Genomic DNA, 24170 nt, shown 5'->3' on the forward strand with positions numbered 1-24170 from the left:
TCAACAGTGCATTGTCACAGCCAGCTGGGACGGAGGATTGCTAGCCATTAGCCATAAAATAGATATCAGTAGGTCGGGAGGCACATTATTTTTTTCTGTATGTGCAAGAGGACAATTAGTAAATTATTTTGCTATTCAAAAAACAATTTACTATAGAGAAAAATAATGCATAAGAGAAACGGATAACAGGTTATTTATCCAGAGACCAAGACAATTTACAACTTCACCGTCTTTCTCATTGGTTAATCAATCAGAGGTCAAAGTTTATTTTCCGGTAAAGGTTGTGTAGAGTTACCATGGTAATATAAAGTTTAGGAAGTGCATCGCAAGAACATCAGCTGGACCAGCACGAAAAAATTTAATAAGATATAGCTATAGTCATATTTGAACTAGCAACAAATCCGAAATGTATTGACTAGCTTGACAGCCAGTTAGTTATCTGAAAGCTCTAGCTATATTGAGTAAATTCAATTTCACGAAGCAATACTAAAATGTCAGGTGAGTAGCCAACGTTAGCCAGTTACCGTACTGTTTAGCCAGCATAATACAGAAATAGCATAGCTAGCTACAACATAATGTCATTATTAAAGTGTTTTTCCTGCAGAGAAGAAAAAAGGAAAGGTCACAGAAAGCGAAGGTAGGCAGAGACCAGACTTGGACATCTCAAGATATCTGCTTTTTTTGGTGTGTAAATATTGTATGTTTGTGCTTAAGGCTAACTATTAGCCTATGTCGCAGTCTTAAACTCCACTCACATATTTATTTTCAGAGGAAGGGAATTTGCATGTATCCTACATTTTCCCAACTGGTGACAGATATGGTAAGTGCTCATATTGACACAGTAACATTAAATGAATGATTATAACTGTTATAACCACCTGTTATAACCAGCTGCATTACTGTGGTCATCACCAGAAGGAGAGTGCTGCAGGTCCACAGAGGGAGTCGTGGTGAGGAGTGGTATGGGCAAACACACCTCAGCCAGTGGTGTCACCTACACTGGAGAGTGGCATGATGACAAGGTATGTGTGTGCGAGTGCATGGCTGGGTGTAGGCCTATGTTAGGACAGAATTGATAGGGATTGGTATTTGGATTAGAGGGTCATAGTTTTTGTGATGTCTGCTGTGAGTGACCAGTGCTCCCTCTATTCCAGATGAATGGCAGAGGGACTCTGGAGTATCCCTCTGGGGCCCTGTATGAAGGGGACTTCAAAGACAACATGTATCACGGCACAGGGACATACAGCTTCTCTGACGGGACCAAATACTGCGGCAGCTTCAGCAAGAACAGGTGAACCCATTTACTTTAGCGTGTTAACTTTTTCCTGTCATATTTTGATATAGGCTAGTGAATGTTAGGTGAATAATAGGCTAGGCCTATGGCTAGTGAATGTTAGGTGAATAATAGGCTAGGCCTATGGCTAGTGAATGATGGCTCTATTGTTTTTTTTGTAGGTTGGAGGGTGACGGGGAGTTCACCGACTCTCAGGGACTTGTTTGGATTGGAGGCTTCCACAACAAGGCAGCTCCTGGTTTGAAACTTAAACTCAACATGTAACCCATGACATAATGTGAAATAACATGACTCTAGTTTCTCTTACATTTATGAGCATTTATTGAATATAGATAAAAAATATATTCAAAAGAACAAAATTAGACTCCAGTAAGAGATTTTAAAGGCACCAAATGAAACGAAACATACAATGTCCTTGTTCTTCCCATAAAACTCCTGCAGTGACACCTGGTCTCTTCTACCTGTAGGAAAGACTTTGAAGTAGTCAGCGTATGACAGTGTGGTGAACACACCTCATGGCACTATGCAATGAATGAGTGATTGCTTTGAGTCACACAGTCAAGAGTCCTCTTTGGAGGTGCTGAAACAGTTTGTGTGTGTGGCTGTGTAAGCCTCAGTTAACCAACCGTGTTAGGCTAAAACGATTTATACTACAGTTTATTTGGCATCTTGTAACTCTTCATAAACAGCATACAAATCTAGATCGGTGGAGGAATCCATCAATGTTCTGTTTCTTGAACGCCAACAAGAATGTCTCTTTACTCCCACTGATGTCACTATAATGTGTGTGTGGTATAATTTATATAGTTCTTATGCTTAATGTGTGCATCTGGTGTTAACTTTGTTCAACAAATTCAGTTGTGATGAATTCGTCAATAAGATGTGTGGTGGTTATGTCCATAAGTGTCTTCAGTAAATCATCAAACATCTCCTGAGAGCATAGAAAAGGAAACAGAGTTCTTTCATAGTTGCGTATTTTGAGTAATGTCTTTTACATTTAACTTTTTTTACCCCTCTGACTAAACAAGCAGAGGTCAGTGCATCGCCTGGCCTTGTCCATTTGTCATTCACAGATGTTGGTCCTTCCCCTCCAACCCCAAGCTAGCCTGGAGTGCTTGGGTCTTGATATGGGTGCTGGGGGTGGTTTGTATGGTGGGAGGTAGCATGGCGCATGTACTGCATCACCCATCCAGCGTATCAGATCGGTGGAGAATATTCCCATACGCTTATTAGGGTAGTACAGCACTCCACAAACACACAAAGAATCAGAACATTGTTCACAGGAAGGCCTTGATTTGTGGGAATAGTATGCTCTTCGTTGAAACACACATCCTTTTGTTGAGCATCTGAACTAGCTTTTCATCCCCGGTGGACTTGTGCTGCAGCCTTCCAAGCACAAGGCCAGAACTTGTGACACTGGTAATAAGGCTATGCTACATAAGGAGAGGCAACACACACAACTTCCTGTTTTCTTGGAAGACCGCAAGCTGTGGAAGGAGTGATCAGAGTTTTGAGATTTGAGAAACTGTGCCCGCTGGCATCAAAAGGCCCGTAGTCCTCTCCTGCAGTCAATGACCAAAAGTGGTGTTATTAATATTTTTTTGTAATTACATAATTAATAAAGATTTTTTTTTTTTTTAACTGATGGAAATCCTGTGTTTCTATGTCAAACAGTTTTGTTATATTTCAGTCTTCTCTGATGTAAATAAAGTTTAATATTGGGATGCAAACTCCCAATTGAATACATTTCAACTCTATATCTGAAGCGGAACAGGTGTCTTTAAAAAAAAAAAATGTAAGTCCATAATCATGTATGTGAGGTGCGTAATTTGTTTAAGACAGGCTCCCGAGTGGCGCAGTGGTCTAAAGCACTGCATCTGAGGCGTTACTACAGACCCTGGTTTGATTCCACGCTGTATCACATCCGGACGTGATTGGGAGTCCCATAGGGCGGTGCACAATTTGCCCAGCATCGTCCGGGTTTAGCCGGGGTAGGCCGTCATTTTAAATAAGAATTTGTTCTTAACTGACTTAATATCTTTTTCTTTTTTTAACTACCAAGAATCCCTGTGACCCTGATTTAGCCTACTGCAGTAAAAGGCTAATCACACTGATTCACACAACGCTGACAGAATAATGTATTACATTTGTACAGTACTTTTCATTATACAGAATCTCAATTTAAAAAATAAACCAGAAAAAATGGACGCAACTAGACAGGGCAACTGACACAGCTGATGCTACAAGGGACAAGGAGCACAGCTATCAACAAGCCTTTCTAAAGAGAAAGGGGCTGAAAGCCTGATTTCTCCAAGGAGCTGAACTTGGTCCTGGGGGCGTGGAGGAGCAGAATGCCATTACTATATACAGTATAAACATTAACCCTACTAGAGTCTGATACCAATAACACACTCATTCATAGATACCCACACAGTTAAAAAAAACATCGGGGAAATGTGAATCCTTGTGTGTATCAGTGAATCCAAAACACATACCCACTATACAGTAGAAACACTGCACAAACATGCTGATGTAAAAATATACTACAGCATTATGTGCAGTAGGCCTACTTAATTGTGTGCATAACACACAACACACTGAAGCACATCATACATCACTGTTTCTAACAGTAACATACAGACACACAGTCATCAAGTAAACTTGGCCAAATACTGTATGGAATCACATAGAAAATGTACAATGACTGAAATGGCGTCATATCCTGACTACCTTTTGCATGTCACCCGCCTGAGCAGACCAAATCCTTTGTCACAGTTCTGTTTTATCTTTTCTATGAAATTGGGCATTCATGTTAAGGGGAAATTGAATCAGCTGTCCAATTGTCTCCTCATGAAGGAGTGTCAAAAGCCCTCAAGCTCTACCCCTCTCTTCCATCTCTCTCTCCCTGTCTCTCCTCTCCCACCATCATTCCACTTACTGTACACAAGGGCCCTTTTTGTGTGGAGGATCATCAGACTCACATGATTTAGAGCGAGGGTTCGCAGGACAGTGTTCAGAGGAGGACAGAACAGAGGAGTGCCTTGAACGCTAAAACTACACAACCCTGTTTGTGGTCTAGGTAGGTGGGCACGGGAACCATGGAAAACAGCAAGACGGAAGGTACATTCTGGTTCTATAATCAAGATGTCACCTTGACTACAGGTATCACCAATATGGTTTTGGTTGATGGTTTTGTGTTTTTATGATTTGTTGGTAGTCACATGGTTTATAGAGATGCTACAGTAAAGAAAAATAATTTTATTGTTGCTGTGGAATATCTTTGGTGTGCTGTGAGTAACATATTTTTTTATGTGTTTGAACTGGTTACATGGACAAATACGCTTTTTATGAAACCTGTTGTTGATGGACAGTTATTGGAAAGATATTGAAACAAAGTTGGTATGCTTGAACTTCTCATTCAATGTTCTTCGGCATTACATGACTATCTGACTATCCAATGCCTTAAGAACTGGTTAAGTGGCAAAACTCTGATGTATGATACAACCATTGGAAGACTTCAAATTTGGTCCAAATTGGTTGTCTTGAATTTTCTTTTACATTGTTCTTTTTCTCAGGACATTTGCTATACATGTATTCCTGTTTAGAATATGTAATTCCAGCACAAGCTCAAATGCATAATGTATGATTAGCAGACATTTAAAATGACCTTTAAATGCTGCTCGCTGTTTGGACATTTGGCATTTGAACAGAAACAGATGCAGTTCAGTAGGGTATTTCCATTATGGTACAACTGTTTGATTGTTTGATGACACAAGCCCTGTCTACCTTAACATTACATGTAGAATTTCAGTGTTTGGGTAACTTGTAAGCGTTTACTCTTACATTATTTACTGTGCATAGGCTGCATAATGAGACGTTGTGTTGGACATCCCACATGACTATATGATTTGTCTTTATCATAGTCTATTTTGTTCTGTATCTCCAAATAATGGTTTGTGTATAATTGGGAGCTGTATCTGAGTAACTGAGGATTTTCTCCATAGTGATGTGTGAGTGACAGGGAGCTACAGTAAATCCATATTGATGTGTGATTAACTGATGGCCTTGACTTCTAGAACAAAACCAGGAAATGGAGGAGGCCAACCTAGAGATTGCTCAGGTAACCAGCTCTATAGTCAGTCCCTTTGCAAGAGACACCGCTGCCTATGTGCAGTTTGATCAACACTGCCAGAGAAATGGAAATAGCCTCGGCTACGGCCTGTCTCTAATCGTATTATATGTAAATGCATGTCAATGCACTATGTTCTAACAACATGCTACAGATATGTAAAATATCGTAACAGTACTGGACAAGGTACAATATAATACACAGACGTTGTTGCACTGCTGTAAGGTACTGTATGTGTTGTGTATGTACTGTACTGTTATGCACTCTAAAGTAGTGAGCAGAGGCAGGGTATTGCACAGCAAAACAGAGATAACATCTGTACATCTGTAAAGAAGGGCAGCTGCCCTAATGAATCTGCAGCCTGATGGCTTTCACATGACCGTATCCACAGAGTAGAGGAGTGAAGAGAAGATGACTGGGGCTGGCAGCAGTCTGAACCCCTGTCTGTTCACATGAGCTGATTCACTTATCTCTGCAGACTAAATTCAATAAGCCAACATCCTAAGAACGGCAGCCACACCAAAGGAGAGGAAAAAAGGAATCCCTGCTGGCATATAACAGAAGGGGAAAAAAGAGAAATTGGGACACTCCAAACGACAACAACAATGAAAAAGATAACGAGGATAATGTGACTCAGTGGAGAGCGTTGTAGGAAACGAACCCTGTGGCAAAATTAGCTGTGACCTAGCTGACCTCTGACACACTCTTAGAAAAAGGCTTTTTGGGCTGTCCCCATACGAGAACCCTCTAGAGCGTTGGGCCAGTAACCGAAAGATTGCTAGTTCTAATCCCTGAACCGACAAGGTAAAAACTGTCCATGTGCCCTTGAGCAAGGCACTTAACCCTATTTGCTCCTGGGTCGCTGTTGATCATTTCAGACCCTGGCCGTGACTCCACTCTCTGAGGGTGTCTCAGAGAAAAAAATATTTCCAATTCACGCATGCATATTAATACACACTTGTACATGTGTAAAGTAGGACAAATATAAGCACCCACAAAATTATTATTACTATGGTTTTTTATTTTAATTTTATTTCACCTTTATTTAACCTGGTAGGCTAGTTGAGAACAAGTTCTTATTTACAACTGCGACCTGGCCAAGATAAAGCAAAGCAGTGCAACACAAATAACAACACAGAGTTACACATGGAATAAACAAACATACAGTCAATAATACAATAGAAATGGGTCTATATACAATGTGTGCAAATGAGGTACTGAGGTGATTAAAACAGCTAAGTAATTTATTCACCCCCACATGTGGAACCAACGTAGCATTTCACAGTTATGTTCTGGACATTTTGGAGCCATTAGCAATGTCACAAACAATCATATCACTGTAGTAACGGTTGTTACATCCTGACTGCTAACCTCTGACCTGGTGCTCCAGCTGCAGTCCTTGGTGGCAGAGCTGCGTACGTTGCTGCAGGGGGTGTTACAGGACATGGCTGCGCTGCAGCAGAGGGACAGCAGCCTGGAGGAGAGGGCTCAGGCACACCAGAGAGACCTGGATGACAGGATCATGGGAATCAGAAACTCCCTCAACACGTTTAAGGTACCGCACTCCCCACATGACTTGACGGAACCTCACTGATATCTGAAACCAAATATTTGCCTGTTTGTCATTCTGCTCATACCATACAAGTGGACTACAGTAAAACCAGTAACAGTTTCTAGCAATTCAAGCAGGATGCTTAACACAAAAAAAGTATTGCAGTATGTAGCTATCTGATACATGTACCATGTATTGTGAATGTAGCTAGATATCGTAGTGATGTGATTGTGCTATATACAGTGGCCAGTTTATTAGGTACACCCATTTACTACCGGGTCAGACCTCCCTTTGCCTCCAGAACGACCTGAATTCTTTGGGGCATGGAAATATTGCTCAATTGGTATGAAGGGACCTAACGTGTGCCAGGAAAACATTCCCCACACCATTACACCACCGCCACCAGCCTGTACCATTGACACCAGGCAGGATGGGTCCATGGACTCATGCTGCTTACGCCAAATCCTGAATCTGCCATCAGCATGACGCAACAGGAACCAGGATTTGTCAGACCAGACAATGTTTTTCCACTCTTCAATTATCCAATGTTGGTGATGGCGTGCCCACTGGAGCCACTTCTTCTGGTTTTAGCTGATATGAGTGGAACCCGGTGTTGTCATCTGTTGAAATAGCCCATCCGTGACAATGATCGATGAGTTGTGCATTTCGAGATGCCGTACTGCGCATCACTTGTATGATTCTTGCCATTCCCCTTTGACCTCTATCATCAATGAGCTGTTTTCGCTCACAGGACTGCATCTGACTGGATGTTTTTTGTTTGGCCGCGCCATTCTTGGTAAACCCTAGATACTGTCGTGCATGAAAAGCCCAGGAGTCCGGCCATTTCTGAGATACTGAAACCGGCGCGCCTGGCACCGACATTCATACCACGCTCAAAGTCTCTTAGTTCACTCGTTTTGCCCATTCTAATATTCAATTGAACAGTGACTAAATGCCTCGATGCCTGCTTTATATTGCAAGCCAAAGCCATGTGACTCACTGTCTGTAGGAGCGAAACCATTTTCGTGAACGGGGTGGTGTACCTATTAAACTGGTCACTGAGTGTATGTCCTGGTTGTGTTTAGGAGGACCTGAGCAGTGCTCTAACCCAGATCAAAGAGATTAGCAGCAGACAGAAAGAGCTACAGGAAGGCCTGGAGTTCCTCCAATCAGAGACCGGCAGAGAGATCCGGCCCGTCCAACAGAGGTGTGTGACACACACACGTTGCATGCACAGACATTCACACACATACTTTCATCACCTGAAATGAACTCAGCATTCCCCTTGGTTTTGTCAGAAAAAGCTCCAAAGGGGACTGCCATGGGGAGGGCCATGAGTGTCTCTCCAACCAGACAGAGCTCAACGTCATCCAGCATTACTTTGCCAGCCTGCCCAGCATCTCTCCACACAGGAGCATAGCCTCGACACAGAGTGAGTTATGCCTCTGAGGGACAGACAGAGTCCACTCATAGCAGATCCTGTATGTGTGTCATCGATGTACTGACTAGCTGGTCCTTACCCATTGGGCACAGACGTCAATTCAAAGTTTATTCCACATTGGTTCAACGTCATTTCATTGAAATGACTTGGAAAACAGTGCTTCAACCAGTGTGTACCCAGTGGGTTAGGATTAGGGTTAGCCATTGAACGTACTTGCTTTAGCTGAATCAAATACCTGGCGGCTGTATAGGGATGTTTACAGCACATGAAATCAATCAGAGACAGCGGAATCGCATTGACAATGCTTGTTTTTTCTCCCTGTGTATGTACTGTGTGTGGTGCAGCCTCTAACTCAGAGCAGGAGGCAGCCAGTGGCCTGCCCCAGAGGGGTCAGTCTAAGTCTCCAGTGTGGACAGAATCGAAAGAGAGCCGGGACGACACGGATGCACAGAGTGCCTCAGAAAACAGTGAGGCACATCACCACTGACGTTACACGGATCAGTGACCTATTCCCTTGTTACATTACAGAGCCCTACATTAAATGATGTTGTAGTTAATAGACTTATTCCCATTTAATAGGTCACAGCTGTGTAAAAAGCACACTGATTTTATTAACCTTCATTTCCAGTGGTGGCCAGAGAACAACAATTCAAACAATGTGAGCAACACATTCAAGAATGATCACTACAAAACTACAGTTACAACATTTCAAATAAATTACATGACATTCAAAAAGGGTAGTAGAAACTAATATATACAATCAATCAAAATATTTTATCAGAGCCCTAAATTCACTTTTTGGGACCCAAAAATCTAGGTTTAAAGTGGAATGTGGGGCATAGTAACCGAAAGCAGTCTTCCCTAACGCAGAGGAGATCAGTGGAACCTTTAGTACCAACCAGTCTTGAGAGCGAGTCTTATAGTTACTCGATTTCCAGTTTAGAAGTGAGGTGAGGTAGTATGGGAGTTTCTGGAGTTTCTGGAGAAATACTTTATATATGAATCGTGAATCATAGTCAGAGACACCCAGCCGACAGAACTACAGTATATACAGTTGAAGTCTGAAGTTTATATACACCTTAGCCAACTACATTTACTCTCAGTTTTTCACAATTCCTGACATTTAATCCTAGTAAACATTCCCTGTCATAGGTCAGTTAGGATCACCACTTTATTTTAAGAATGTGAAATGTCAGAATAATAGTAGAGAGAATTATTTATTTCAGCTTTTATTTCATTCATCACATTCCCAGTAGGTCAGAAGTTTACATACACTCAATTAGTATTTGGTAGCATTGCCTTTAAATTGTTTAACTAGGGTCAAACATTTCAGGTAGCCTTCCACAAGCTTCCCACAATAAGTTGGGGGAATTTTGGCCCATTCCTCCTGATAGAGCTTGTGTAACTGAGTCAGGTTTGTAGGCCTCCTTGCTCGCACATGCTTTTTCCGTTCTGCCCACAAATTTTCTATAGGATTGAGGTCAGGGCTTTGTGACGGCCACTCCAATACCTTGACTTTGTTGTCCTTAAGCCATTTTGCCACAACTTTGGAAGAATGCTTGGGGTCATTGTCCATTTGGAAGACCCATTTGTGACCAAGCTTTAACTTCCTGACTGATGTCTTGAGATGTTGCTTCAATATATCCACATCATTTTCCATCCTCATGATGCCATCTATTTTGTGAAGTGCACCAGTCCCTCCTACAGCAAAGCACCCCCACAACATGATGAAACCACCACCGTGCTTCACGATTGGGATGGTGTTCTTCGGCTTGCAAGCCTCCCCTCCCCCTTTATCCAGAGGACATTTCTCCAAAAAGTACGATCTTTGTCCCCATGTGCAGCTGCAAACCGTAGTCTGGCTTTTTTATGGCGGTTTTGGAGCAGTGGCTTCTTCCTTGCTGAGCGGCCTTTCAGGTTATGTCAATATAGGACTCGTTTTACTTTGGATAAAGATACTTTTGTACCTATTTCCTCCAGCATCTTCACAAGGTCCTTTGCTGTTGTTCTGGGATTGATTTGCACTTTTCGCACCGAAGTATGTTCATCTCTGGGAGACAGAACGCGTCTCCTTCCTGAGCGGTATGATGGCTGCATGGTCCCATGGTGTTTATACTTGCGTACTATTGTTTGTACAGATGAACGTGGTACCTTCAGGCATTTGGAAATTGCTCCCAAGGATGAACCAGACTTGTGGAGGTCCACAAAAGTTTTTCTGAGGTCTTGGCTGATTTCTTTTGATTTTCCCATGATGTCAAGCAAAGAGGCACTGAGTTTGAAGGTAGGCCTTGAAATACATCCACAGGTACACCTCCAATTGACTCAAATGATGTCAATTAGCCTATCAGAAGCTTCTAAAGCCATGACATCATTTTCTGGAATTTTCCAAGCTGTTTAAAGGCACAGTCAACTTAGTGCATGTACCCTTCTGACCCACTGGAAATGTGATCAAATCAAATCAAAGTTTATTTGTCACATGTGCCGAATACAACAGGTGTAGACCTTACAGTGAAATGCTTACTTACAGGCTCTAACCAACAGTGCAAAAAATGTATTAGGTGAACAATAGGTAAGTAAAGAAATAAAAACAATAGTAAAAAGACAATGAAAAATAACAGTAGCGAGGCTTTACTGTATACAGACACCGGTTAGTCGGGCTGATTGAGGTAGTATGTACATGAATGTATAGTTAAAGGGACTATGCATATATGATGAACAGAGAGTAGCAGTAGCATAAAAGAGGGGTTGGCGGGTGGTAGGTGGCGGGACACGATACTGATAGTCCGGTTAGCCAATGTGCGAGAGCACTGGTTGGTCGGCCCAATTGAGGTAGTATGTACATGAATGTATAGTTAAAGTGACTATGCATATATGATAAACAGAGAGTAGCAGCAGTGTAAAAGAGGGGTTGGGGGGGGGGGGCCCACAATGCAAATAGTCCAGGTAGCCATTTGATTACCTGTTCAGGAGTCTTATGGCTTGTGGGTAAAAACTGTTGAGAAGCCTTTTTGTCCTAGACTTGGCACTCCGGTACCGCTTGCCATGCGGTAGTGGAGAGAACAGTCTTTGACTGTGGTGGCTGGGGTCTTTGACAATTTTTAGGGCCTTCCCCTGACACCGCCTGGTATAGAGGTCCTGGATGGCAGGCAGCTTAGCCCCAGTGATGTACTGGGCCATACGCACTACCCTCTGTAGTGCCTTGCGGTCAGAGGCCGAGCAATTGCCGTACCAGGCAGTGATGCAACCAGTCAGGATGCTCTCAATGTTGCAGCTGTAGAACCTTTTGAGGATCTCAGGACCCATGCCAAATCTTTTTAGTTTCCTGAGGGGGAATAGGCTTTGTCGTGCCCTCTTCACGACTGTCTTGGTGTGTTTGGACCATTCTAGTTTGTTGGTGATGTGGACACCAAGGAACTTGAAGCTCTCAACCTGCTCCACTACAGCCCCATCAATGAGAATGGGGGCATGCTCAGTCCTCCTTTTCCTGTAGTCCACAATCATCTCCTTAGTCTTGGTTACGTTGAGGGATAGGTTGTTATTCTGGCACCACACGGCCAGGTCTCTGACCTCCTCCCTATACGCTGTCTCGTTGTTGTCGGTGATCAGGCCTACCACTGTTGTGTCGTCTGCAAACTTATTGATGGTGTTGGAGTCGTGCCTGGCCATGCAGTCGTGGGTGAACAGGGAGTACAGGATGGGACTGAGCACGCACCCCTGGGGGTCTCCAGTGTTGAGGATCAGCATGGCAGATGTGTTGCTAGCTACCCCTACCACCTGGGGGCGGCCCGGCAGGAAGTCCAGGATCCAGTTGCAGAGGGAGGTGTTTAGTCCCAGGATCCTTAGCTTAGTGATGAGCTTTGAGGGTACTATGGTGTTGAATGCTGAGCTGTAGTCAATTAATAGCATTCTCACATAGGTGTTCCTTTTGTCCAGGTGGGAAAGGGCAGTGTGGAGTGCAATAGAGATTCCATCATCTGTGGATTTGTTTGAGCGGTATGCAAATTGGAGTGGGTCAAGGGTTTCTGTGATAATGGTGTTGATGTGAGCCATTTCCAGCCTTTTAAAGCACTTCATGGCTACGGACGTGAGGGCTAAGGGTCTGTGGTCATTTAGGCAGGTCGCCTTCGTGTTCTTGGGCACAGGGACTATGGTGGAAAATTACTTGTGTCATGCACAAAGTAGATGTCCTAACCGACTTGCCAAAACTATAGTTTGTTAAGTGTATGTAAACTTCCGACTTCAACTGGAAGTCAGTGTGTTGCTTCTTTTGCACTTTGTGTGTGTGTGTGTGTGTGTGTGTGTGTGTGTGTGTGTGTGTGTGTGTGTGTGTGTGTGTGTGTGTGTGTGTGTGTGTGTGTGTGTGTGTGTGTGTGTGTGTGTGTGTGTGTCAGATAAGAGGCAGATAGCTGCCCTGGAGCTGTTGGAGTCAGAGAGGGTGTATGTGTCATACCTGTCTCTCCTGCTGAAAGCCAACATCACCTTCAACAGCACAGAGGACCTCCACACCAAAGACAAACGGTACTGTACCACATTTATGTGAGATGCAAAAGTATTCATCCCCTTTGGCGTTTTTCCTATTTTGTTGCATTACAACCTATAATTTAAATGGATTTTTATTTGGCTTTCATGTAATGGACATACACAAAATAGTCCAAATTGGTGAAGTGAAATGAAAAAAATAACAAAAAATTCTAAAATAAATAAATGGGAAAGTGGTGCATGCATATGTATAAATAAGATCTGGTGCAACCAATTACCTTCAGAAGACACATAATTTGTTAGATAAAGTCCACCTGTGTGCAATCTAAGTGTCACATGATGTCAGTATATATACACCTGTTCTGAAAGGCCCCAGAGTCTGCGACACCACTAAACAAGGGGCACCACCAAGCAAGCTGTACTATGAAGACCAAGGAGCTCTCCAAACAGGTCAGGGACAAAGTTGTGAAGAAGTACAGATCAGGGTTGGGTTATAAAAAAGTATCAGAAACTTTGAACATCACATGGAGCACCATTAAATCCATTATTAAAAAATAGAAAGAATATGGCACCACAACAAACCTGCCAAGAGAGGGCTACCCACTAAACCTCATGGAGCAGGCAAGGAGGGCATTAATCAGAGGCAACAAAAAGACCAAAGATAACCCTGAAGGAGCTGCAAAGCTCCACAGCGGAGATTGGAGTATCTGTCCATAGGAGCACTTTAAGCCGTACACTCCACAGACCTGGGCGTTATGGAAGAGTGGCCAGAAAAAAATAAGCAAACATGTTTGGTGTTTGCCAAAAGGCATGTGGGAGACTCCCCAAACATATGGAAGAAGGTACTCTGGTCAGATGAGACTAAAATGTAGCTTTTTGGCCATCAAGGAAAACGCTTTGTCTGTCGCAAACCCAACACCTCTCATCACCCCGAGAACACCATCCCCATAGTGAAGCATGGTGGTGGCAGCATCATGCTGTGGGGATGCTTTTCATTGGCAGGGACTGGGAAACTGGTCAGAATTGAAGGAATAATGGATGGCTCTAAATACAGGGAAATTTTTGAGGGATAACTGTTTCCGTCTTCCAGAGATTTGAGACTGGGACAGAGGTTCACCTTCCAGCAGGTCAATTACCCAAAGCATACTGCTAAAGCAACATTCGAGTGGGTTAAGGGGAAACATTTAAATGTCTTAGAATGGCCTAGTCAAAACCCAGACCTCAATCCAATTGAGAATCTGTGGTATGACTTAAAGATTGCTGTACACCAGCGGAACCCATCCAACTTGAAGGAGCTGGAGCAGTTTTGCCCTGAAGAATTGGCAAAAATCCCAGTGACTAGATGTGCCAAGTTAATAGAGACATACCCCAAGAGACTTGCAGCTGTAATTGCTGCAAAAGTTGGCTCTACAAAGTGTTGACTTTTGGGGGGTGAAGTTATGCACGCTCAAAGTTTTCATTTTTTTAAATCTTATTTCTTGTTTGTTTCACAATAAAAAATATTTTGCATCTTCAAAGTGGTAGGCATGTTGTGTAAATCAAATGATAAACCCCCAAGAAACCATTTTAATTCCAGGTTGTAAGGCAACAAAATAGGAAAAATGCCAAGGGGGTGAATAGCTACTGTAGTAGCCACACTGTGACTGAACTGTTTTGTTATAGTTCACAGCAACAGAGCCATATAGGCTTCGTAGGAACCAATTAAATTAGGTTTGTACATTTGTCACAGTGGGGTTAGGGTTCAGGGTTAGGGTTTAATAGCGCACTATGACTCATTGAAGCAGATGAAATTTTAACTGTTGTTCTCAACATTGACCTTGGTAGAACCCTTAGGTTCGGTTCATAAACAACGAAAGATAAATTACTGCTGCAAAATATAAAATACTGCTGTGAAACATGCTATTACTATCAGCATGCTATGGCTGTTACTTACATGGCAATTACTATTACTAGCCTACTCCCACTATTATAACAACAACTTTCACTGGTCCATTTACCTCAGTATTCTGTCTGCTAACACCATCATGTTTAAATGCATCTTCCAATTCCATCATTTCAATTCTGTCATCTCCTTTATCTCTGTCTGTTGTTATCTGCATCTGTTTCCCTCTCTCTTTCATCCATCCAGTCTTCATATCTTTTCACATTTCTCCAGTTCTGTTTGAGCCTTCATCAACCACTGTTCTGTACCTTTCTCCTCGCAGTGTAATGTGGTGTGATGTGTTTTATATCTATTTCCTTTGTCTCTCTCCAGGCCATTCCCCAGTTCTCTACGTTTCCTCATCCAGCAACACCTGGAGCTGCTTCACACCCTGCAGGAGAGGGTGCTCAAGCGCCAGTGGCAGGGCATCATGGGAGATGTATTCATGAGGCTCACCAGCAAAGAGGTATTAATTTTTCACATGCACAAATGACCCATGAAGTCATGGAAAGGATCCTTCAAGTGTTTAACCCTGACCAGGTAAACTGACCTAGAGAAACTCAGGGCTCTACACTAGTGATGGTGTCACAGTCTGGCTGCAAACTACAAATACAGTATCCAGTCTATTAGGTGCTTATTGTATTAGGACCAATGTGATTTAAGTGGGTGGGACTGATTGAACGAGGGAAATTAATTGATTGGTGGCGTTAGCAGTTAGGGGCCCCAGAGGAGACTGTCGAGGGGAAAGGCTGTGACTCAGACCTGGCGCTAGGATAAAGTGACTAAGGGGGGGCAGTTGAAATTGGTGAGGCGGCACAATTTTGGGGGGTTCTTGCATTGGAATTATACTGAATTCTGCTTATATCACACTATAACATACTAAACATAAAGTTCAAATGCCAAGACTCCGAGACTATTGATTGAGCGCTTGAGTGGCAGGTTTGGCGCTTAATCTGTAGCCTATCTCCCCTGCACTGTATCAGCACAATGGACAGCGCCTTACACACTAAAGCACGTGTCCAACTCGTTCCACGGAGGGCCGAGCATCTGCGGGTTTTCGCTTCACTCTTGTAATTGATTGATGAATTAAGGTCAATAATTAGTAAGGAACGCCCCTCAACGGTTGTCTAGGTTTAAATTGAAAGGAAAAACTAAACCCCTGCAGACACTCGGCCCTCCGAGGAATGACTTTGACACCACTGCACTCAAGCAAGGACATATTGGTAATGAATATAGGCTACAAGATAGATAGGGTAATTCACCTATTACAAACAGCATATTTGAATGCAGCTGTAGACACGGCTGTCTTACCAAAATAATGAAAACTAAATACTGAAAGTATTGGCCTAGTCATTTATGCATAAAAACTCAAATACTGAATAGCAGTTTGCCTTAGAATACTGACAACTGCGAATGCGAACTGAACAAAACAGTGGTGCCAAGTAGTAGGCCTAGTAAACAAAATATCAGATCGAAAAGGCATGACACAATATATATTTAGGCTAGTTACATTAACAGTAAACAAACATAGTAAACAAAAGGTGAAGGGAGATCCAAATAACCAAAACATAGCCTACAGCCTACTACAGTGAGATGCAGCCTGGCTTGACAAACAAATAGGCCTACAGGCCCGCTTCAAACATGGAAAACCATGTCGCTCTTGAGTACAGCAACACATTGTGATATGGCACAATACACTTCTGTAATTCAAATCTGACCCAAGTAATCAATTAAGCAATGCTAGCCTACCATAAGCATGTTTCCAATACATACAGTTCCATTTACAACCATGAAAACCAATAGGCTACCAAGAAATCCATAATAGAATGTATCTATTCCTATGATGAAACATACCGATATGTAGCAATACCCAGGGGCGTCATTCAGCAGTAACCAAGTATTCCAGACCTCTCAAGGGTGGCAGGTAGCCTAGCGGTCAAGATCCTTGTGCCAGCAACCAAAAGGTCACTGGTTTGAATCCCTGAGCTGGCAGGGTGGAGAAATCTGCAGTTCTGCTACGTGTTTCTATGTTTTGTAGTGAGGAAGAAAAGTGTTTCCAATGACATCATCAACCAATAAGTAGGCAATTGGTAGGCAATAACTGGTTAAAATCACACAATGCACACCAATGATGTCATTGGAAACACTTATCTTCCTCTATATTTTTACTACAAAACACAGAAACACACAATCTTCACATATATTGATGTTGGGGTCATGCTGGAGATGATGAATATGAAGTTGAAATATATATAAAAAAGTCCCTTTAACCCCCAACAACTGCTCCCCTGGCAGCCGATGACGTTTAAGGCAGCCCCCTCACCTCTCTGATTCAGAGGGGTTGGGTTAAATGCAGAAGACACATTTAGGTTGAATGCATTCAGTTGTGCAACTGACTAGGTATCCCCTTTCCCTTTCCTATGAACCAGTTGCTCTTAAATGAATGTTTTTGGACAGAAAGCCTGCGGCTAGGGTAGGATTCTAGGCTAACCTGGGCTGGCTTCTCTGTTCCAAGATCGTCAGGAACAGTCAGAGGTGGAGGGGGCTGTGGAGCCATTATACTGGCGGTGCTTGTGGAAGGGTGGGTAGGCTCTGCAGGCGGAGCTAGCTGATGCTCGGCAGCATCATCGCTGCTGAGCTTGGCGGCGGCCTTGGTGGTTTGATGCTGCTGCTGCTCATTGCTCTCTTTCTCCTTCTCCTTTGTTTGTGTACTTTGGCAAAGCCAATTTCTGATATCCATTGTGGCAGATTAGCTGGTTTGGCTAATAACACTAATACTTTTTAAAGCCTACTAGGTAAGAAGCTAACTAAACTCTGTTGTGGTGGGGCTTGAGGCAGAGATAAGTGAAGCAGCTTCAACTGTAAACTTTACCCCGCCCTTATAAATCAAAATCAAATATTACAGGGGGAGGTATCATGTTTTTCACTTAGCCTACCTCAGATGAGAAGTGTTTTTTCCCGCTTTTTATGGGAACCCAAAGGAGTCATACCTAACTTTACATAGCCCCCCACCCCCACCCCCCACCCCCCACACACACATTCTGTCCATTGTGCTGAAACAGTGCAGCGGAGATACAGATTTTGTGCCTACCTTCATTTAATAAGTTGTACTTCTTTTGCCATTTTAATGTAGGGACATAAAACTAAAATCCCATCGTGGAACCGTGCCCGCTGTGACACAGTGCATCTCCTCACCAATTACACCATCACATGTGGAGTCCTTAAAATTAATCACAAGATCACATCTGACACTCAGGAGAGAAGTGGGGATTGGGGAGAGAGGATAGATTTTGTCTCTGGCTATGTTCCAGATCATTTCTCTGTCTGTCTACACTGGACTATGACCCTATCTACTGAGTTTCAATGACTGACTCTGTCTGTCTGTCTGTCTGTCTGTCTGTCTGTCTGTCTGTCTGTCTGTCTGTCTGTGTTTCTAATTCTCCATCTTGTCTGTCTTCAACAGAGTGATTTCCTGGACTTCTACGTGTCGTATCTGAAGGAGCTGCCTGAATGTCTGTCTGTGGTCAACATGTTGACCAACACCTCACTAAAAGCAGCCGGCTTGTTTGAGGTAAACAAAGAATTCTGAACAACCAGGCAGTATTGACCGCAATCATGGCCATGGGAAGATGTTTTGGGTTGGGGGTGTTTTAGGTTGGGTTACTCCGCTCATACAGGAGTAATAAAGGCCTAGTACTTTTATTTGTATTTATTTTATATGCAGCACCCTCAGTACACCCCTATGTCCACAATCACTGCATAGAGCTACCCACAGAGAAGTACTCACAGTAGTGCAGTTATCCAGAAATAAATGGGTTATTTCAGAAAATCCTGTTACCATTGAGAATTATCGTTTAGTAAATCTCTTCGACATTTCGATGAACAAAGAGCACATGATAAGCATACCTGAGTTTTTTTTTATGACATCTTATCCCCAGTCTTTATTACTCTGTAAACTTTTCATACAATTGATTTCACATGATTTCTGTGTAGACTTGTGCCAACTGACTGTCTCTTCCCTGATTAACTGTCTGATGTTCCAGGGTGACATCAACGGGGACGAGACAACACACCCCTCTCTCCACACTCTGCTTCTCCAGCCAGTACAAAGGATCCCTGTGTACCTTCAGCTGCTGCAGGTCAGGCTCCATGACACTCACATCTGATACATACAGTACACCACCAACACGACATAGGTATTTAGAAAAGAGAGCCTTCACCATCATAGTATGTTATCTCTAATCAGAGTGGTGGTGACTGTATAAACTGTTCAGGTTAGTGCCAGGTTCACATCCCAGCTAGCACGTTTGATTCGTTGGAAGTTGTGGGAAGGTATGTTTTTTTCATATTGGTTGTGGAACAAAGCTATACGTTTCCTGACCGGTAAAACTGAATGTTTTTTTCAACGCTCTGAGAACAGAAGTGAACATTTTGCTGTTCTGGTAATATAATTTTTTAGGTTGCAGGGAGGTTCTGAGAATGTTTCACTCCGGTTCCCTGAAGGTTTAGGTTTTATTAACACTCTGATAATGGAAATTATAGGTTATCTGAAGGTAATTAAATAACTTCAAACTTTCACTGAATGTATCAATAAGACTTTTAATAACACTGCTAGCTCATTTTGGGTTAACTTTTTTGAATGCCAAGCACAGATACAATAGGATACATGGAAATTAATTTGCTTAGGCATTAATCATGCAAACAGTTATTTTGTTATTGTGACCAGTGGTGGAAAAACTATCCAATTGTTATACTAGAGTAACAATAAAGATACCTGAACAAAAAAATGACTCAAGTAAAATTGAAAGTCACCCAGTAAAATACTACTTGAGTAAAAGTCTAAAAGTATTTGGTTTTACATGTTCTTAAGTATCAAAAGTTAATGTAATTGCTAAAATATACTTAAGTATAGATTTTTTTTACGGATAGCACGGGCATACTCCAACACTCAGGCATAATTTACAAACAAAGAATTTGTGTTTGGTGATTCTGCCAGATCAGAGGCAGTAGGAATGACTAGGGATGTTCTCTTGATAATTGCATGAATTGGACCATTTTCCTGTCTCGCTAAGCATTCAAAATGTAACGAGTACTTTTGGGTGTCAGGGAAAATGTATGGAGTTAAAAGTACATTGTTTTCTTTCGGAATATAGTGAAGTAAAAGTAGTCAAAAATATAAATAGTAAAGTACAGATTCCTCACAAAACTACTTAAGTAGTACTTTAAAGTAGTTTTACACCACTGATTGTGACATGGCATCAGAAAGATTCAAACCTATGATCTTCTGTTCTCTATCCCTGGAATTAGTCCACTGAGCCACCAGGATGGAGCTAGCTGTTTTTTTCCGCATACATAGCTGTTCATTTTAGTCTGTTCAACCAACCAGGAAACAAGCACTCATTAAGATCAGGTTTCACCAATTAGTGGGTGCAGCCAACACACCTGAACACACCTAACAAGATAGAGGATCGAGAGAGTTTTCCTGACCCTGAGAATGAAATGTAAATGTTTTTAAATACAATTCTTAGAATGTTTTCTGAACGTTACTAAAGTTTTCTTCATGGTCTTAGACCAGAATGTACATGTTTTTAAATAACATTCTTAGAACGTTTTCTGAACTTTACAAACGTTTTCTTGTGGTTTTTCTGGAACATTTTCTTCATGTTCTGAGAGTGGAATTTAGAGTTAATTGATGTCAATATGTAGAATATTTTTTTTTTAACTGTCCCTAAATATTACCAAGAACGGACATAAAAGAGAACCATACATTCTCTGAACGTTCTGAGAACGTTGCTTAAGTTACAGCATTTTTTTTGGAACATTCACAGAATGTAGTAAACATATGACATTAAATAGAACCTAATGGGAACTTGTGTGGAATGTTCTGTGGAAGTACTGAAATTCCTACAGAAGAACATCGTTTTGTTCACGGAACTATTTGAGAACATTACCAATATCAAACCAGTTGGAGTACATTACTAGAACATGACCAGAAATTCAATTAGATGTAACCATGTTTGAACCTTTAGGAAACATTGTGTTAAAGTAATTAAATACCAAGAAAATTATGTTTTTTCCTTAAAAATGTGCTGAGAATGTTCAAAAGCCAAGCAACTATCCTGCACTATTTACAGAAAGTTGTGGGAAGGTTGTATGCAAAATAACCACACTCTCACCAAGCTTTAAGAAACATATGTTTCTCAGAACGTTATGTGCTAGCTGGGATAAGTCAATAGCATCCCTGTGTGGCCTGTTTTGGTTTCAGACCCTGTTGAAGCAGACGGATGCAGAGCACCCTGACTACTACCTGCTGCTGGTGTGTATCCAGCAGGTCAGAGCCTTCACCACCCAGTACGCCCACCTACTGCAGCACAACAAAGAGCTGCTCCTGCACAACCGCAAAGAGCTCAAGAGGTCAGCTTCTGATCCAGGCTCAGATTTGGTGTTTTGGTAAGATTGTGCAGATGGGGGGACAGGATTCAGATGGACTGGTCTGAGGACAATGAACTGTGATGATATGCCTTACAGACATTCTCCTGTGAATATGACCAAATAAAGAAGAACTCTTTGTGAGGCTAATGCCACGTTCACGTGCTACTAGGAAACTCTGAAATGCCCGACTTGCTAACTGGTTGAACGCGGCACAGGTATAACTACAACTACTTAGCAAGTCGAAAATGTCAGTTTCCTAGTTCCAACTATCATGTGAACGAAGCACAAATATAGTTCCTATCTTGTTCTTGTTGCAGGTCAACTATGAAGCAGTTCTTCAAAAATGTGGACTGTGGTAACGTTATGCAAGCCAATGAGATGGGCTCCCCTTACCCCACCAGCAATGCAATACTGTGAGTTATGTTCTGACTACACTCAGCCATTAATATTAGCAGTCAGTCATTAATGCATTTATTGATTAACTAACTCTCTGTCCCGCTGACAGCCTCTCCCTCTCCCCTTACAGAGAGCATGCCAACCAGGTGAAACGCAGTAAGCAGAGGCACCTGGAGCAGATCCAGTCTAGACGCTTCCAGGACTGGGAGAGCGAGGCCCACCACTCCGACTCCCCCATTCCATTTCTCTCCCCTGACACCAACCCTCGCCTCAAACCCCCAGGCCTGCAGAGTATCCCTGAGATGGGGTCATCAGAGCAGCTGCCCGGCAAACGGCTGGCCCCGGGCTCAGCCCTGTCCGATGCCCAAGGTGAGTTCCTTCGCCCTGGGGACCCTCCGGGCTTGGAGGGGCTGTATGAGGATGCGGACTCGTCCCTCCACAACGTGTCGCTGTTCGACCACTACTCCAGTGCTTCGTCCGACTCTAGTGTCGACATTGCCTTTGTGCGCTGCCCTAAGAGCCATCAGGCTGTTCGCGAGGTCTACAACAGCGGGGGCAGCCGGGGGAGCAGGTACAAGCAGCTGCCTGGCCGGGGTTGCGTGTCGCCAGGCGAGGCCCAAATGATGCAAGCACACCACCGCCCCCTGCAGGCCGCTCAGCGTAAGAGCAAGTCCCTGAACGGGTTGCAGCTGGACAGCACTGTGAGTGGGGACAGTGGCCCCGGACATCTGTCTGACCACCTGAGGGGCCACGGGGCCCACCAACACGCCAAGCTGGAGAGGCAGTCCAGTAATAAATATCACCCACGCAGCAGCAAGGGCCAGAGCAGCAACAACAGCCCCATCAGCCCCCCGCAGCACAGAGCAGAGCCAGAGAGACAGATAGCAGCCACTGACAAGGAGCTGCATAACAACAACCACAACAAGGTGGGCATCAGGGAGTGGCTGGATGGAGCCCACAGTTAACAAGCAGTGGGGTTGAGTTTATGAGAAGCCCTAAGACGGTTGTTCATTTTCAGATGGAAAAGGGGTGGGTCAGCCATAGAAATAAATGTGTGAGTACTATGCGCTGCTGGGAGGTGTGTGTGTGTGTGTCAGTTTGGGGGCTATTTGTGACTAGTATGTACTAAGTGTGTGATATTGTTATAGCCCTCTGGGTGTCTTTATAACAAATATTCCTCCTTTACGTAGGACTCTGGGAGCCCACCCTGGGGGGAGGAGCCAAGATGGAAGGCTGAGGCGAATAACCACACCCCATTCAGTGAGAGGAGCCGGAAACAGGAGAAGGGAGGCTTCCGTAGCTCCTTCAAGAAGCTCTTCAAGAAAAAGTAAGATACACTGTATCTGCAGACCAAAATGTCACTTATCAGCAGCACTTTACACCACCATTCATTTGAAGCAGCTTAGAATAAACTATGTTTGTCAAATACATGATGGAATGACTCAAGTTTTTCAGACTATTATAGCGTTGCAGTAACCTCATATATACTGTGTCTTCTAGGTCGGGGGGAGGAGAGAAAGAGAAGACAGACAGCCAGAACTCCAGTGATCACGAGGCAGGCAAGACCCCAAGAGTCGCCCACCTAGGCATCAAACGTGGAACTGCCGTGTGAAAAGTGTGACTAGAGCGTCACCAGCAGAGAAACACATTGCTCTGAGAAAGGCTTCAAATAGGTGCCAGTGAAATTCTAGGGTATATAGACAGTGTACAAAGCATTAGGAACACCTGCTCTTTCCATGACAGACTGTGCAGGTGAAAGCTATGATCCCTTATTGATGTCACTTGATAAATCCTCTTCAATCAGTGTAGATGAAGGGGAGGAGACAGGTTAAATAAGCATTTTTAAGCCTTGAGACAATTGAGACATGGATTGTGTATGTGTGCCATTCAGAGAGTGAATGGGCAAGACAAAAGATTTAAGTGCCTTTAAATGGAGTATGGTAGTAGGTGCCAGGCGCTGAACTGTAGCGCTGCTAGGTTTTTCACACCCAACAGTTTCCCATGTGTATCAAGAATGGTCCACCACCCAAAAGACATCCACTGTGGGAAGCATTGGAGTCAACATGGGCCAGCATCCCTATGGAATGCTTCCAACACCTTGTGGAGTCCATGCCCCGACAAATTAAATCTGTTTTGAGGTCAAAATGGGTGCCCACCAATATGAATGTGTTCCTAATGTTTTGTACACTCAGTGTACAGTGCAATACAATCTATTTATATGTATATAAACCATAAGACATTGACCTACTGTAAAAATGCTGTATAGGTTTATCTTTGAGTTAGTAATAGTTTCCAATTTGAGATCTCTTCAATATCCATGGAGAAAATATATTTTGCATACGGTATACTCATTAACATAAAAGAAATGTGCCATCAAGAAAATCTCTATCCCCAAATCAAAATAGAATGTATAGTGGAATTATTTTAGCAAATTGTGACAATAAAGACAATAAAATTAAACAAAATAAGAAGTCTGTTGTAATCAATATTTGTTATACCACATCACGAATGTCTGAAAAATATCAC

At 42.9% G+C, this 24170-nt stretch overlaps 2 protein-coding genes across 9 annotated transcripts; both read left to right on the forward strand.

The window, feature by feature from the left end:
• Positions 1 to 282: 282 nt before the first annotated feature.
• morn2 (MORN repeat containing 2) lies at positions 283 to 2935 on the forward strand. Of its 4 annotated transcripts, none has more exons than XM_014206025.2 (6): positions 283 to 498; positions 605 to 637; positions 770 to 820; positions 916 to 1022; positions 1155 to 1291; positions 1456 to 2935. In XM_014206025.2, the coding sequence occupies exons 1-6, from the start codon at positions 492 to 494 to the stop codon at positions 1556 to 1558; spliced, it is 438 nt and encodes a 145-aa protein (XP_014061500.1). In that variant the 5' UTR covers positions 283 to 491; the 3' UTR covers positions 1559 to 2935. The 4 variants fall into 4 exon arrangements, with proteins under 4 accessions (XP_014061500.1, XP_014061511.1, XP_014061520.1 ...); XM_014206036.2 differs by having other exon boundaries at positions 286 to 498; positions 919 to 1022; XM_014206045.2 differs by lacking the exon at positions 605 to 637 and having other exon boundaries at positions 286 to 498.
• Positions 2936 to 4198: 1263 nt separating this feature from the next.
• Positions 4199 to 24115, forward strand: LOC106608220 (rho guanine nucleotide exchange factor 33). Of its 5 annotated transcripts, none has more exons than XM_014206077.2 (15): positions 4199 to 4414; positions 5371 to 5414; positions 6814 to 6978; positions 8061 to 8182; positions 8274 to 8407; positions 8761 to 8883; positions 12808 to 12934; positions 15150 to 15282; positions 18280 to 18387; positions 18860 to 18955; positions 21082 to 21266; positions 21566 to 21661; positions 21754 to 22570; positions 22835 to 22971; positions 23145 to 24115. In XM_014206077.2, exons 1-15 carry the CDS (start codon positions 4393 to 4395, stop codon positions 23254 to 23256), a joined length of 2421 nt encoding a protein of 806 aa, XP_014061552.1. In that variant the 5' UTR covers positions 4199 to 4392; the 3' UTR covers positions 23257 to 24115. The 5 variants fall into 5 exon arrangements, with proteins under 5 accessions (XP_014061552.1, XP_014061529.1, XP_014061544.1 ...); XM_014206054.2 differs by having other exon boundaries at positions 4213 to 4456; XM_014206069.2 differs by having other exon boundaries at positions 4214 to 4456; positions 21082 to 21230.
• Positions 24116 to 24170: the final 55 nt, after the last annotated feature.

The sequence above is a fragment of the Salmo salar genome, chromosome ssa01 (assembly GCF_905237065.1).
Source record: "Salmo salar chromosome ssa01, Ssal_v3.1, whole genome shotgun sequence".
Classification (NCBI taxonomy): domain Eukaryota; kingdom Metazoa; phylum Chordata; class Actinopteri; order Salmoniformes; family Salmonidae; genus Salmo; species Salmo salar.

Coding starts and splice junctions, on each gene's coding strand:
- morn2 (XM_014206025.2), top strand. Junction 821..915: donor CCCAACTGGTGACAGATATG/GTAAGTGCTCAT, acceptor GGTCATCACCAG/AAGGAGAGTGCTGCAGGTCC. Junction 1,023..1,154: donor GAGAGTGGCATGATGACAAG/GTATGTGTGTGC, acceptor CCTCTATTCCAG/ATGAATGGCAGAGGGACTCT.
- LOC106608220 (XM_014206054.2), top strand. CDS start 4,393: ATGGAAAACAGCAAGACGGAAGGTACATTCTGGTTCTATAATCAAGAT. Junction 6,979..8,060: donor ACTCCCTCAACACGTTTAAG/GTACCGCACTCC, acceptor GGTTGTGTTTAG/GAGGACCTGAGCAGTGCTCT. Junction 18,388..18,859: donor AAGCAGCCGGCTTGTTTGAG/GTAAACAAAGAA, acceptor CTGATGTTCCAG/GGTGACATCAACGGGGACGA.